Here is a 14,868-nt window from a genome sequence, read left to right as displayed (position 1 = left end):
AGCCCTCCAAGCTTCTTGTTCCAACGAGGTTGCGCCGAACCTTTTTCTTTTCTAGCTTCCCGGATTCCGCTACTAGACCATAGCATCAACCAATGAAGATTGGTTCCTTCCTAACTGCTTCCCAGAAATCCAAACAACTGTCTCACAGTGAAGATGATGGTGAGAACCAGGTTTGGTATAATGCCTCTCAAGGATTTGACAATGGAGAGGAAGAGAGTTGAGGAATTTGAAGAGACTCTAAGGTAGAGATTGTGGGTGAAGCAATCTGGTTTTTCTTTAGGGTTTCTCTCTCAAAATTCTCTTTGGAAGCTCTCTTTCAATCGTGGGTAAAAGGGGTATTTATACTGGAGTGGGAGAGGAATGTGAAATGTCAGGTTTTACAAAACAGGGGTGGCTCGCGGCTTGACCTCGCGGCTTGACTAAGTCGCGAGATCCAGTCGCGAGTTAACTGTATGGCCAGTTGTCCTGTAGTGCTCCAGCTAGCATGACTGTTCATCTTCCAGCATGCTTGGCACGTGTGCTGCTTCTGGCGGCTTGCAGCCGCGAGTCACCCGCGAGTCTCTGCTTTCTTGCACACTCTTGAGCAATCTTCACTCTATCTCACTCACTACCCTTACAACAAACCCACCTAAATACAGGGTTACTAAATGTTGAATTACAAGCAAATTTGGCACGGAATAAAGCCAATTAGATGGTTGAATAAATTCAACCTTACATCCTTTCAAACAAAAAAAAGGATTAATAAAAAGTTTCATGATGTTGTTCATGATGTTTGACTAATGCTAAAATGGATAAGAGATGCGTCCATGATGTTGTTCTTTCAGTTGGTTCTTCCCGAATTCCCAAGGTGCAGCGGTTGTTGCAAGACTTCTTTGATGGGAAGGAACTTTGCAAGAGCATTAATCCCGATGAGGCTGTAGCTTATGGAGCAGCTGTTCAAGCTTCAATCTTAACTGGTATGAGAAATGGGAAACTTCAAGACATCGTGCTCTTGGATGCCACCCCTCTCTCCCTTGGTGTATCAGTTCGCAGAACAGAGATGTCTGTTTTGATTCCAGGAAATAATGCTATTCCCACCAGGAAGGAGGGGTTCTTCACCACCACCGCACCATGGTTGACAATCAAACTTCTGTACACGGTTTGGTAGGCTTTGTTCCCTACAACTAAGGTGTTCCACCAGCAAATAACATACTCTGATCATGATCCTATACTCATAAACACTCAATATTCTGTCCAGCAGGTTCAGCCACAGCATAAGCAGCTTCACAGGTTTGAGGAAAGATGGGCGACTCATGAAGGGTGTGAGGAAAATATCAAGGAAGCATGGTCCTAGCACATGCCTAATGGCAGCCTTATGTTTCGACTGTTTGAGAAGATTAAATTTTGTTGAATGCAGCTGGTTTCTTGGAGTCGAGAGGTCTTCGGGAACATAAGACACCGGTTGGACGAAAGACAGAAGGTACTAGAGGAGCTGATCAACATAGGCTATGGCAACAACCTGGACCTGATTAGCCAAGTGCAAGATGATATTAATGACTTGTTACTCCATGAAAAGGTGTTTTGGAGGCAAAGATCAAGAGCTATATGGCTCCCAATAGGGGACAAAAATACCAAGTTTTTTCCACAAACGAGCAAGCCAAAGAAGATGAAAAAATCATATTAAGGGCCTGATGGATGAAAATTGGAGTTGGAGGTCAAATAAGCAACAAATAAATGGTATAGCAGAGAGGTACTTCCAGGGGATTTTCTCCACATCACACCTGACCAATGTAGAGGAAGTTCTAACCTTGGTAGATAGTGTAGTAATAGAGGAAATGAACCAGGAGCTGAATAGACCCTTTATGGGAGATGAGGTGAGGAACGCATGCTTTGCGATGCTTCTATCAGAATTGCGGGGCCTGGATGGTATGTCGCCATTTTTCTTTCAGAAATATTGGCACATAGTGGGTGGGAATGTCATTGAAGCATTGCTCTCAGTCCTAAACTCGAGCCACATCCTTAACAAGATGAATTTCACCCACATCCTACTCATCCCAAAGCTTAAGGATCTGCAACATATGGCAAACTACCGCCCTATCAATTTGAGCAATGTGGTGAGCTGTATAGTCTCAAAAGTTTTGGCTAATCGTGTAAAAACTATCCTCCTGAATATCATCTTTGATACACAAAGCGCATTTGTTCCAGGGATGTCATACTAGCCGTGTCGAAGTAGAAGGTGGGAAGTGGTAACTCAATGGATATTGCATGTCATGTGTGGTTGCCTCAGCCACCATGTTTCCGGAGAGATGGGTCAGGATCGATGAAGGTGAGGGAGTTGGTGGATGTAGCTACAAGTCAGTGGGACAGAGCAACGCTAGCATATTGGTTTGAAAGACATACGTGTGATGACATTCTATGAATACCTTTAAATAACTTGCATGGCAATGATGTACTTGTTTGGAAGGAGAATAAGGCCTAGAGATTTATGGTCAAAACAGTGCAAAGACTGCTCATCTAGGAAGCACTGATGCAGCTGGGAGGGTGCCGCATCGGAGTCCGATGCAGCTCGACGCGAGGTGCGGCCACTGACGTAGTTGCCCACGCAGTGCCGCCTCTAATTTTTTTATTTTTTTTTTATTTTTTTTTTATTTTTTTTTATTTTTTTTTTACGGATTCACGCCAACTCGGCTCCGATTCGTGTAGACTTGGCTTTGATTTGCGCCAATTCGGGCCAATTAGCTTCTAACTGAGCAGATTCGACTAGAATCGGGTCGTATCGGCCGACGGCTGAAACTAACCAAAATGGCCGAAATCGACTTTGAATGAGGCCCAAACATCCTAAATATGTCCTTCCTCAATTTTATTCTGAATATTTGTTGCTTCTTCTGTGTTTTCTTTTTTGTTTTGTGTTTCTTGCCTTTGAAAATATATTTGAAATGAAAAGGATAACATATAGAAAATATATAGAAAAGGATGTTGTTTGCATGCTTTCCCAGTAGTGAAATATATTCGTTATCATTTGTTGTTTGCATGCTTTCCCAGAATGTTGTTTTCATGCTTTACCAGAATAAAAATATATTTTTGCCTTTGAAATATATAGAAAATAGAAATGAAAATATTTTAATAATTTTTTAATTGCCACACTCCGCTGCACCTGTACCCTATTTTTTCAAAAATTGCCGAGTACCGCACCCACACCCGAATCCAAAAACACACCCGTGCTTCATAGCTGCTCATCCCTCCTGGGCAGTGGTGGCATCACATTCAATCCAGGGTGTAATTTAAAATTTTTTATTTGTTTACCCTTAAAAAAGAAAATTAAGAACACCCTCAAGAAAAATTAGGAACACCCTCAAATTAAATTAAAAAAAATTATTTGTTCTAGTTTCAAGCAAAAAAAAAAAAAAAGCCCAAAAAAAATTTTGAACTAAAATCTACCCAAAATAAACAAATTAAAAAAATAACAGAGCAAGCCCACTAGGGAAAAAAAGCCCAACATCAAAATGAACAAATTACATATGGTAGCAAACCCACGGATTACAAATGCAAACCAACTAGATTATAGGTAGTAGCAAACCCATGGATTCTAAAAAAAAAAACAAAAACAAAAACAAACAAACAAACAAACAAACCAAAACCCAATATACGCGTCCGATTCATCAAGTAAAACAAAAATTGAAATCAGAAACCTAACCTAAAGAAAAAAAACCTCATCAACCATCAACGACAACAACCAACGAACGGCGCGAGCTCTAGAGCACATTAGTCATCAGTGATCGGGCCTCAAACTCGAGCTCTAGAGAACATCGGGCATCAAAGATTGGAGATCGGTCTGATCGGATTAGAGATCAGTCACACCTCGATGTGCTGCCCGACAGCGCTGCCCCTCAGCTTAGCCTCAGGCCTCCCTGCTCCCTCAACCTTAAGGTATTTCATCTTTTTCTCTCTTTAGTCTTTTACATATACGGGTTAATGGGTTAATGGGTATGGGTTTCTCTCTTAGACTCTCTCTCTCTCTCTCTCTTTATCTGAAGATTGAAAGCAAATGAGAGTCTCTCTCTCTCTCTTTGAGACTTTATCTGATTACTTAGCTTTACCTTATCACTTTATTAATATTTGCCCTTGTTTTTGGGTTTATCAATTGGTGTTGGTGAGATACAATTAATTTTTTTTTAGTGTATTGTGATTTGTGATTGTGAATTTATCTGATTAGCTCTTGTAATTGGGGGCCATGGGGCTTGTCTGTTGAGTAGGGGATAGATGGAGGCATGGGGCCGGGGTGGGATATTTGAATTGGGGGAAGTAAATGCACATGGGGTGTGTGCTAGTGCAACTAATAAATAATAATTTAATTAACCAATAATTAATTGGGGGAAGCAAATAATAAACAATAATTAATAATTTAATTAACCAATACATTATAAAAGATAAACAAATTAAATTATGCTAGACTAAACAACAATTAATTATTTTATAATTAATGGAAAAAACAATATAACAAATTATAATTTATAAAAGGCAAACAAATTAATGAAAGAACTAAATAACAATAATTAATAATTTTATTAATATTTCAAATGAACTTATAATTTATTGTTTATTCTTTTACTAGAATTATGTATTTACTTGTTTTTTATTGTTCTTGTTGTCAATATATGAATTTATCTTTTTATTAAATTATGTAATTTATTCTTCTTAAAAAATAACCTGAGAAATTTTTTTAAAACCGCCACTATCTCGGTGGGGATCACTCTATGGCTGGCACGAATGGATGGGTCTGGAAATCCGTGTGGGCGCTCAATACTCCCCGAAAGGTAAAAAATTTCCTACGGAGGGCTTGTTCTAATATCTTGCCCGGACAACTTACACAGAAAAAAGTTGCAAATAGAGCCTCTCTGTATGGTGTGCCACCCACATAGAGAAACGGTATGCCATGCTCTTTGGGAATGCCCCTTGGCTCGTAATGTGTGGAGACTAGTCAGTGGTAAGATTCAGACAAGCGAGGCAGGCTACCAAAAGACGAGATGGAGCGATGGACGATTGCTGCATGGGCAATATGAAGGGCACTTAACAAGTTTTGTTTTGAGGACTTCCAGCCTAGACCTGAAACTATCATTCGCGAGGCTATGTCCATTTTGCATGAATATCAAAAGTTAGTGGCAAACCAACGTACACATTAGTTGTTTGAAGGGATGGGTGTAATGATGTTTCTTGATTTTTTTCTTTGTCCCGGGTGTCAGGCTAGTATGTATAGCCTTGGAGCACATCAGGACCCTTACAGCTTTGTACTTTTATCTCATTATTTTAATATAGATTTTACCTTTCAGTCAAAAAAAAAAAAAAAATTTAAAGTGGAAAGAAGGAAACTTCGAGGTTACGGGATATACCTTGTCAAGAAAAAAAGAAAAAGGGTTTAAGGAAATTGTACCGTCTTTAACCTTTCATGGTCAAAAGTGTCTCATGTATACTGCTTTCTTCTATTTCGTTTTGCTTTTTTCTAAAAGCACCCGCCCATGTGCATGTTAAGTATTTAGGGCCTTCAACCTTTCAGTTCTAAAGTGCGCCATAGTCTACTTTCATCTACTTTAGTTTCGATTAACAAAAGTCTTTGGGCTTCTGTTCCCGACGACAATGTCCGACCATGGAGAGGGTCCGGCGATAGGGATCGATCTGGGAACGACGTACTCGTGCGTGGCAGTGTGGCAAAATGAAAGAGTAGAGATAATAGTTAATGATCTGGGTAACAGGACCACTCCCTCCTATGTTGCTTTCACTCCGATAGAGCGCTTGGTAGGTGATGCCGCCAAGATCCAGGTCGCCAGGAACCCCACCAACTCCATCTTTGGTAATCTTCAAAGTTTTTATTTTTTATTTTTTTATTTTTTTAAGCACTTAGTGTTATACTCCTCCATTAATAATAATAAGGTTATTCGTGAAAATAACTTTGATCACATATATTGTTAGCTCATCGCATGAAAATAATAATTCCACATATAACATTAAAAAAATTCCACATATAAAAATTCAAAAGTTATATGTGGAATTATTTTTTAGATAAAGTTATATGTGGACCCAATCACAATTTAGATAAAGTTATATTTGGAATTTTGATCCCTTAGAATATACAAAATTCAGACATCTAATTTGATCCCTTAGAATAAATTGAGAAAATAAATCAATCTAAAAGTTTTAAGAGTATAATTGTATTTTTTTTTTTTTTTTTGTTGGTATTCTTGTTAGTAAGAGATTTATATATCATAGATCAAAAAAAAAAAAGAGGTTTATCTAAATATACAAAATTCAAATCGTGAATGGTACAAAATGAAAACTGAGAGCTAAACAATACAAAATTTAGTAAGAGATTTATATTCTTGAATGCTACTTATTTTGCTGAAAACTGAAAACTTATTGCTAAAAGTACTGTAGCAAAATAATTTATAAGCTAACTGATTTTTTGGGCTGAAAGTACTGTAGCTTTAGCTGAACAGTAACGTGAATAGTACAAAATAATTCATCTGCGTTTTTCATGTTTTTGTGGGGTTTGTGAACAATTACGTGGGACTCAGAAAATTTTTAGCCAAATGTGCAAAACGTGGATGCAAAACACTATCCAAACACTCACCTAATTTGACTTGTTAGAATAAATTGAGAAAACAAATCAATCTAAAAGTTTTAAGAGTATAACTCCAATTTTTTTTTAAAAAAAAATTATTCTTCAAAGTGTTTAAAATTTGGGTTTATATTTTATAACCAAAGTTCAAAACATTGAGGATGCTTCAATCTTTAGGGATTTAGTCCAGTATAAGAGCATTAAGTTTTTAAAAAATATATTAATTTATACAATTATGGGGCCCAGTAATTGAATTTCCATGAGAAAAGACAAAAAGAAAGGTTAAATTACTACAAATTTTACTACAAAATGCTAATAATTTGATATGGTAAGAATGTGATTAGTGCCACTTGAAAAGGTAATAAATAATTATATAAATTGATTTTTTTGTGATGGTGATATATCATCTTATTAGACTAATATAGTAAAATTTGCAATATACGTAAAATTACTCAACAAGAAAAGAGACATAAATAGTGAAATGAGTTGTTAGGTTCTAAAGTTTAGGATTTTATGTATTTAGAACTCTAATGTGTATTGTTGGCAAACCATGATCAAAACAATGTGTTTAGAAGTGTTTAAAACTAGCTCAAAGTTGTATGTCAATGTAAAGTTGGAATCGAGTTTAAAGCAGGAAGCACTGTGGCTTTCGGCCTGGCTCGATCAATCGAAACTTAGGCTCGACCGATCGAAGCTCGGGCAAATTGCTTTTCTGCAGATTCGTCCAACTCAGCCCTATTTGTTTTAAAACGTTTTTAGGGTTCCTTATTTATCCTAAGTATAAAAAAGGCAAAACCCTAGCCACGTTTTAGTGTTGCTCATATTGCGGTTTGTGTAAATATCTTGTGAGATCTAGAGGAGCTTTCCTTTACACAAACTTAGGGTTTTCAATGAGGAGATATTTTCTACACCTTGATGATCAATTCAGTTGCTGCCATTAAAGCTTAAAGACTACACAAGCAGGTGTGCTTGTAGCTGGTGGGAATCCAAGAAAGAAGGAGTCCGTGGATTCGAAGCTTGCACGTGGTCGTGTCAGTAAGTTCTACTGGTTGGTAGCAATAAGAAGTTGAGTGTGGGGGCTTGTAAGTCTTATTGTATGAACTTCGATTCTTTCTAGTGGATTTGCTTTTTACCTTGAGGATAGTTAGGTCAAATCCTCCCCAGGTTTTTACTGGTTTGGTTTCCTGGGTGATCATATCTTGTGTTATTTATTTTTCCGCTGCTTTGCATGATTTGTTCTTTATTATTGTGATAACCTAGACTTGTTTAATTGGACTAAGTAACAACTTGGCTAATTACCTAGGTTAATTCAATTGTTTAAGGGGTCTAAAAACCAACATGAGTGAAAATAATGAAAATGAAAAAGAAACTAGAAAAATGGATGAAATCCTGAGACAAAATAAAAGCTACTTTAAAATAATAGTAAAATAGGTGAAAAAGTTAGGTTATGTTTGGTAACAATTTTTGTATTCTATTTTCAAAAACTTGTTTTTGGGAATATAAAGAAAAACATTTTTTTTTTTTTTGTATTTTTGAAATCAAAAACATATTTGGTTAGTTGATTTTTTTTTTTTTTTTAAAAAAAGAAGAGTTTTTTAAGAAAAAAAAATAGAAAATACTATAATATGTTGTTACTAGAATTTGAACTCTAATACTAACTCATTAAATGAGACAAATTCATTAAATTAGATCTATGTTTTCATTGACTTTTGAAAAATAGAAACTAAAAACAGTTTTTTGCATGTTTTCAGCTTCCTCCACAAATTGAGTTTTGAGAACAATTTTTGTTTTCTGTTCATTTTGGGTCACCAAACAAGTTTTTTAGTCTAAAAAATATAAAATTGTTTTTGGAAATAGAAAATAGGGGGAAAAAAGTTACCAAACATACCCTTATATTCTTTGATATGTGAGGGAAGGTTTTTTTTCCCCCTTTCTTTTTATGTTGGTATCATTGTCTATTTTTCTAGAGTGGGAGTCATTTATTTTCTATTTCTAACCATGTTAGGGAGGCAAACTACTTAAGTGCAGAAGAAATTGAATGAGTGGCAATTGGCCCCTCTCACCCTTGGCTCCACCTAGTCTCAATCTAATATATTAATTTATTTTTTATAGTTAGAAATAATATCAAACTATATTAGTTTAAATTAATTAAAATTCACCATTTTTTTTGATAAGTAAACAAATGGTACAACAAATTTAGAATAAATTAGGTTTGATCTTTTTTATAAATTATCTAATTAAATTTTATTTATTAGTACTTATTGAATCAATATCTATCATATATAAATAAACTTTCCCCTGGAGCATAGAGATAATTAGTATCCTAACACTAAACAAATTCTGATTTTAGGTTTAATAATTTCTAATTAAATTAGGAAAGATCCTTTCCACAAATTCTCTAATTTAACTTGTTATTTATTAATAGTACTTTTTTATTATTGAATGTTAATAGTACTTATTAGTTGAATGTCTCATATATAAATTTTATTTATCAAAGTTTTCCATGCATTAATTGATCAAATTAGTGAATAATTTAAAGCAAAAATTGAACTTATTTTCCGGACGTTTCTAATTATTCCTTTTACAAAATTAGTTTGCACTCAAATATTAGCCAAAAGATGCAGGGGTTATTCAACTTAATCATTGTAATATGTTTGGATGAGCTTATTATTATTTTCCTTTTATTTTATTTGAAATTAAATTACATAAAAATATATCTATACTTCTGTCTTTTAATAAAAATATAACTTTACTTTTTCTTCAAATGATAAATATATTACTATACTTTACCTAATTAAATAAATAAATTTAAAAAACCCCACAAAAAAATGAACTTGCCTGAATATCTTTTTTTTTTTTTTTTTGGTAAAAACTTACCCGAATATCACAATGTTTTATAGCACTCATATTCACCATTTTATAGGCGACAATCTCATTCAAATTCTACCACGCATGGTGTTAAAAGCTATCAATTACGGACAGTTTTGGCTTTATTAATTGTAGTGATATGAGCTTAATAAAGTTCTATGTTACAAATTTCAGACATAAAGTATCGATTTAAATTAAAAAATTTCTAGGTCATTAGCAAGAGCTTAAGCTGCCAATTTTTTATGTTTTCTAATTATACTTATATATATATATATATATATATATATATATATATATATATATATATATCTATGGCCAAGAAATGAATAATTTATTTCTGCTCCTTAGAGCACCTGCATCAGATGTGGTAAATGTGCCAAATGCCAAATATTTGGCACATTTGGCACACCAAACACAAAAAATCTCCTTTATCAGATGTTCCAAATGCTATAATTTTTGCAACATGCTATAGTATCCTCATATATTTGCCACTGTACGGACAGATGTGGCAAATGCTAGCTTTTATTATTTTTGTATTCCTCTTTCTTTCTCATCTCTCCGTCAGTCTCACTCTCTCACCCCAATCCTCTCCTCTCTCTCACACCAATCCTCTCCTCTGAACCCCAAACCTCACTGCTCTTCCACGCCAACGTCGAATGGTTGAGGCAGTTGATTGGTTGAGGTAGTTGATGGGTTGCGGAGGATTTGGTTGAGGCAATTGGGCTGGGTGTCGGCGGAGGTGTGTTTCAATTAAGCTGTAACTAGGTGTCAGCGGAGAAGGGTTTTTGATTGAAGGCGGTTTTTTTTTTATTTTAGTGGGCTTTTAGTTAAAGGTGGGGCAGTTGAAGGTGAGTTTTCGGTGGAAGGGTTTTGGGGCGGTTGAAGGTGAGTTTTTGGTGGAAGGGTTTTCAGTTGAAGGTGAGTTTTTTTTTTTTGTTGGGCTTTCGGTTGAAGGTGGGTTTTCAGTGGAAGGGGCTTTCGGCTGAAGGTGAGTTTTCAGTTGAATGGGTTTTCGTTTGAAGCTAGGTTTTCAGTTTAAGGTGGGGCTTTTGCTTTGGTTGTAGTATCAATGGGTGGTGGTGATGAAGGTTTTGGGTTGGTGATTGGTTGAGGCAGTTGATGGGTCGCGAAGGATTTGGCTGGGGTTTGGTTGGATTTGTTTGGGTTGGGGTTTGGCTGGGATTTGTTTGGGTCGTGGAGGATTTGATGGGTTGTTTGGGTTGGGGTTATGGTTGTTTGTTGTGGAATTTGGCTGGATTTGTTTGGGTTTCTTTGAGTTGTGTTTTTGGTTGTGGAGGATGCGGTGGTTGTGTAGTGGTGGCTGTTGGTTGTTGGCAGCAGTGTGGTGGTTGTTGATTGTGTTTGATGAGTTGTAAATATTATTTTAATGTATAGAATTGAATAATAAAACATCTGATAAATAAAATGTTGTAAAATGATGTGGTAAAATAATAAAGTAGACCTTTGGTGTGGCAAAATGGCATAAATTATGCCACAACTGCTATGGATACTCTTATGCTTTATTGTTGTCAAATCATTTTTTAATTCCTTAAAATGGTATTGTCATGTAGATGCGAAGCGATTGATTGGTAGGAGATTCAGTGATCCTTTAGTTCAAGAAGATATTAAGTTTTGGCCTTTCAAGGTCATTTGTGGTTTTCATGACAAGCCTATGATCGTTGTCAACTATAAGGGTGAAGAGAAGCACTTTTCTGCGGAAGAAATCTCATCTATGGTCCTTAGAATGATGCGTGAGATTGCCGAAACCTACCTGGGCACAACTGTGAAGAATGCGGTTGTTACTGTCCCCGCCTACTTCAATGACTCCCAGCGTAAGGCTACAAAGGATGCTGGAGGCATTGCAGGCCTGAATGTCTTACGTATAATCAATGAACCAACTGCTGCAGCCATTGCTTATGGTCTAGACAAGATTGCAGATAGCAATGGCAAGAGAAATGTGTTGATTTTTGATTTGGGTGGTGGTACTGCGGATGTCTCACTACTTACCATTGAAAAGAGTGTCTTCCAAGTGAAGGCCGTTGCTGGTGACACTCACATTGGAGGTGAAGACTTTGATAACCGAGTGGTAAAGCACTTTGTTGAAATATTTAAGAGGCAACACAAGGTGGACATTAGTGGGAATTCCAGAGCTCTTAGAAGGTTGCGAACTGCTTGTGAGAAAGCAAAGAGGATTCTTTCTTCTGCAATTGAGACTAGCATTGAAGTTGATTCTTTATATAATGGTATTGATTTCTTTTCAACTATTACCCGTGCCAAATTTTCAGAACTCAATATGGATTTATTCAAGAAGTGCATCGCTATTGTGGAGAAGTGCTTGACTGATGCTAATATGGATAAGAGCTGCGTCCATGCTGTTGTTCTTTCGGGTGGTTCTTCCCGAATTCCCAAAGTGCAGCAGTTGTTGCAAGACTTCTTTGATGGGAAGGAGCTTTGCAAGAGCCTTAATCCGGATGAGGCTGTAGCTTATGGAGCAGCTGTTCAAGCTGCAATCTTGACTGGTATAAGAAATGAGAAACTGCAAGACCTCGTGCTCTTAGATGTCACCCCTCTGTCCCTTGGTGTAAGTGTTAAAGGAACGGAGATGAGTATTGTGATTCCAAGGAATACCGCCATTCCTACTGAGAAGGAGGGGTACTACACTGTCTCTGACAACCAAACTTCTGCATTGATCTCAATTTACGAGGGTGAAAGAGCAAGAACTTGTGATAACAACTTATTGGGACAATTTAATCTTTCTGGTATTCCTCCAGCACCCAGAGGTGTTGCTAGAATAAACGTTTGTTTTAATATTGACACTAATGGTATTTTGAATGTTTCTGCTAAGGAGATGACCACTGGTGTAACGGGGAATATCACCATCACTAATGATAAGGCAAGACTATCCAGTGAAGAGATTAACATAATGGTCCAGGACGCAGAGACATACAAGGCTGAAGATGATGAACACAGGAAGAAGGTCAAGGCTAAGGACGCTTTGGAGAACTATACCTACAACATGAGGAATGCTATCAATAATGAGAAGATTGGCGCCAAGCTTGCCCCTAAAAGTAAGAAAGAAATTAAAGATGCTATTGAACAGGTGATTGAGTGGTTAGATGGCCTCCAGCTCGTGGATTCAGAAGAGTATGAGGGCAAGCTGAAAAAGCTTGAGAGCATCTGCAATCCCATCATTTAGAGAATTTATAGATAAAAATAAAATTGAGCAGCACCTCTCAACAGTGCAACATATGTTAGGCCACAAGTCGTGTTACTAGTGTGACTATTTCGACTTTATTTGTCCAGACCTTAAACTCTATTATTTTCTTTCTAATTTGTCCTTGGTTGAAAATTTTTGACTTAATTTCTGGTTTGTCATTTTTATGTCCACTGATATGGTTGGGCCTCAACCTGTCTAGCTCGAATGTGGATTAATCCCAGTAAAAGCCCCAGTTTGTTTGAATTTTAGAGTCTTAGATTAGATTAAGAAGCCATATGAATTGATAAATGGTTAGCTCTGACTCTGCTCATGGAGAGGATAAATTGCCCCTGTTACGTAGCCTTTGTGAAATGTAACCTGAGCCTGAATTTATATTAAAAAAAAAAAAAATCTAGATTCAAGGATATGAGAATTTTCTTTATTGGTTTTGAGAGAAATAGTGGAGAGCAGCGGATCCTGAATCAATCCAGATACCAACACTGGGATTTCTATATTCTACCGGAAAGTCTAAGTGAGGATCATAAGTTTGTTTTGCCATAAAAGACAAGGAAGGAAACCTTAAAATTTCCCTTCCCCACGTTTTCCTTTGCAAGTTGCAACTCCACTTGAATATCCAGTAGTAATTGAAATAAGTTAATAAAAAGCAAACTGTGCCTCCGAAGACAGTTCTTCATGTACAATTTTGTGAAAATAAAAGATGCAATTTTTTTTTTAATCACTGAAGAACACAGAAATTGATGTTGGAGCATCCTTATGCAGGTGCCGTTAGGTTTTAATTTGGTAAATGCCTTGTGACATATTAAGGGTTGTATTTCTTTTTTTTCGGTAAAACAGGCTTAATCAATACTTAGGAATTCACAAGTCTATTACAACGTAAATTAGCCTTATCAAAAGTTAATATATCCTCCACCACAGATGGTGGGTTACAAAAAGTTACAAAACTATACAAAAATTGCGCTCCTAATTTAGCCAATGCATCAGCGCATTGGTTTGCTTCCCGGAAGGCATGGATCACGCGCTTGTTTGGAATTTCCTTCAAGAGGCTCCTGCAATCAGATAAGAGAGGCTCCATTAAGAGATTTTCAGTTTCATTGTTCATTAGAATAACAATGCTCAAAGCATCAAGTTTAATTATAAGTTGCTGAATGCCCATTTCCTTAGCTAGCAGCAGCCCATCTCTAAGTGCCCAAAGCTCAGCCAAGGCACTATTAGTGAACCCAAGGCCTCTAGCAAACCCCTTCAGCCAAGCCCCATCATGATCTCTAATTAAACCCCCTCCACCGGCTCTATCTGGACTCCTCATTGCTGAACCATCGGTGTTAAGTTTCAACCAACCCCTCGGTGGCTTCTCCCAACCCACGGGAACAATGGTTTTTTGTTGTTTGATCTTAGAAGCGAAACCAACGGCAAAAAATTCAGTACCGGCTTGGATACATTTTCTCCAAAACTGAGAATCCACAATACCAGTCCTAAAGATAAAATTATTTCTATGAGTCCATAGGTGCCACAAACCCATAGGAAATAGCACCTTCCAAGGAATTCCTTTCACAGAGGCATTCATACCATCTTTACAATTGATTTCCAGCCAAGTTTTGAAGGGCAGGGTGAATGAATTCATGGTGCAATAGGGCACTTGCAGCTGTGACCAGAACTGATGAGCAACTTCACAGCTCCTGAATAAGTGCTCAATAGATTCATTATGCTTGCAGCACATTTTACACAAAGGATCAAGGCTTAAACCTCTTGAACCCAACACTTGTGCTGTAGGAAGACTATCATGAAGACACAACCATATAAGGAATTGGATCTTTGGCAAAGTTTCAGCCTTCCAAATTCCATTTAAAGGACAAAGTGTCCAGGTTCAGGGGGTTTAAACCCCTTGCAAGCAGATATGCAGCTTGGATAGAGAATAATCCATTATTAGAGTATGCCCACATGAGACTATCACCTTCTTGGTTAACAAAAGAGAAAGGAGTGGCCTTAATGGTGTTTAGCACATTTGCAGGAAGTTCAAAGGAGACGCTTGAAGGCCTCCACGTATGGTTATCATCAAAGCATTGTCTAACAGTCAACACTTCCTCCTCCCGGGTTAGTGGTCCTTCAATTAGCTCCCTTAATCTCCCACAAGGCAGCCAGAAATCCCTCCACATGCTCACAGTCTCCCCATTTCTTATGGTCCATCTTAAGCCTTTGA

General features: G+C 36.9%; 2 protein-coding genes across 2 annotated transcripts; both read left to right on the top strand.

The window, feature by feature from the left end:
* Positions 1-787: 787 nt before the first annotated feature.
* LOC126696580 (heat shock 70 kDa protein 4-like) lies at positions 788-1,333 on the top strand. Its single transcript, XM_050393293.1, has 2 exons — positions 788-1,138; positions 1,241-1,333. Exons 1-2 carry the CDS (start codon positions 788-790, stop codon positions 1,331-1,333), a joined length of 444 nt encoding a protein of 147 aa, XP_050249250.1.
* Positions 1,334-5,471: 4,138 nt separating this feature from the next.
* LOC126697484 (heat shock cognate 70 kDa protein-like) lies at positions 5,472-13,032 on the top strand. Its single transcript, XM_050394501.1, has 2 exons — positions 5,472-5,824; positions 11,029-13,032. Exons 1-2 carry the CDS (start codon positions 5,611-5,613, stop codon positions 12,651-12,653), a joined length of 1,839 nt encoding a protein of 612 aa, XP_050250458.1. The 5' UTR covers positions 5,472-5,610; the 3' UTR covers positions 12,654-13,032.
* Positions 13,033-14,868: the final 1,836 nt, after the last annotated feature.

The sequence above is a fragment of the Quercus robur genome, chromosome 8 (genome assembly GCF_932294415.1).
Source record: "Quercus robur chromosome 8, dhQueRobu3.1, whole genome shotgun sequence".
Classification (NCBI taxonomy): domain Eukaryota; kingdom Viridiplantae; phylum Streptophyta; class Magnoliopsida; order Fagales; family Fagaceae; genus Quercus; species Quercus robur.
This window is presented reverse-complemented; position numbering and strand designations above follow the sequence as displayed.

Bases quoted from the DNA above. Each gene is read 5' to 3' on its own strand.
- LOC126696580 (XM_050393293.1), top strand. From the start codon at position 788: ATGGATAAGAGATGCGTCCATGATGTTGTTCTTTCAGTTGGTTCTTCC. The intron at 1,139-1,240 runs GTTTGGTAGGCT...TCTGTCCAGCAG, and splicing joins CAATCAAACTTCTGTACACG to GTTCAGCCACAGCATAAGCA.
- LOC126697484 (XM_050394501.1), top strand. From the start codon at position 5,611: ATGTCCGACCATGGAGAGGGTCCGGCGATAGGGATCGATCTGGGAACG. The intron at 5,825-11,028 runs GTAATCTTCAAA...ATTGTCATGTAG, and splicing joins CCCCACCAACTCCATCTTTG to ATGCGAAGCGATTGATTGGT.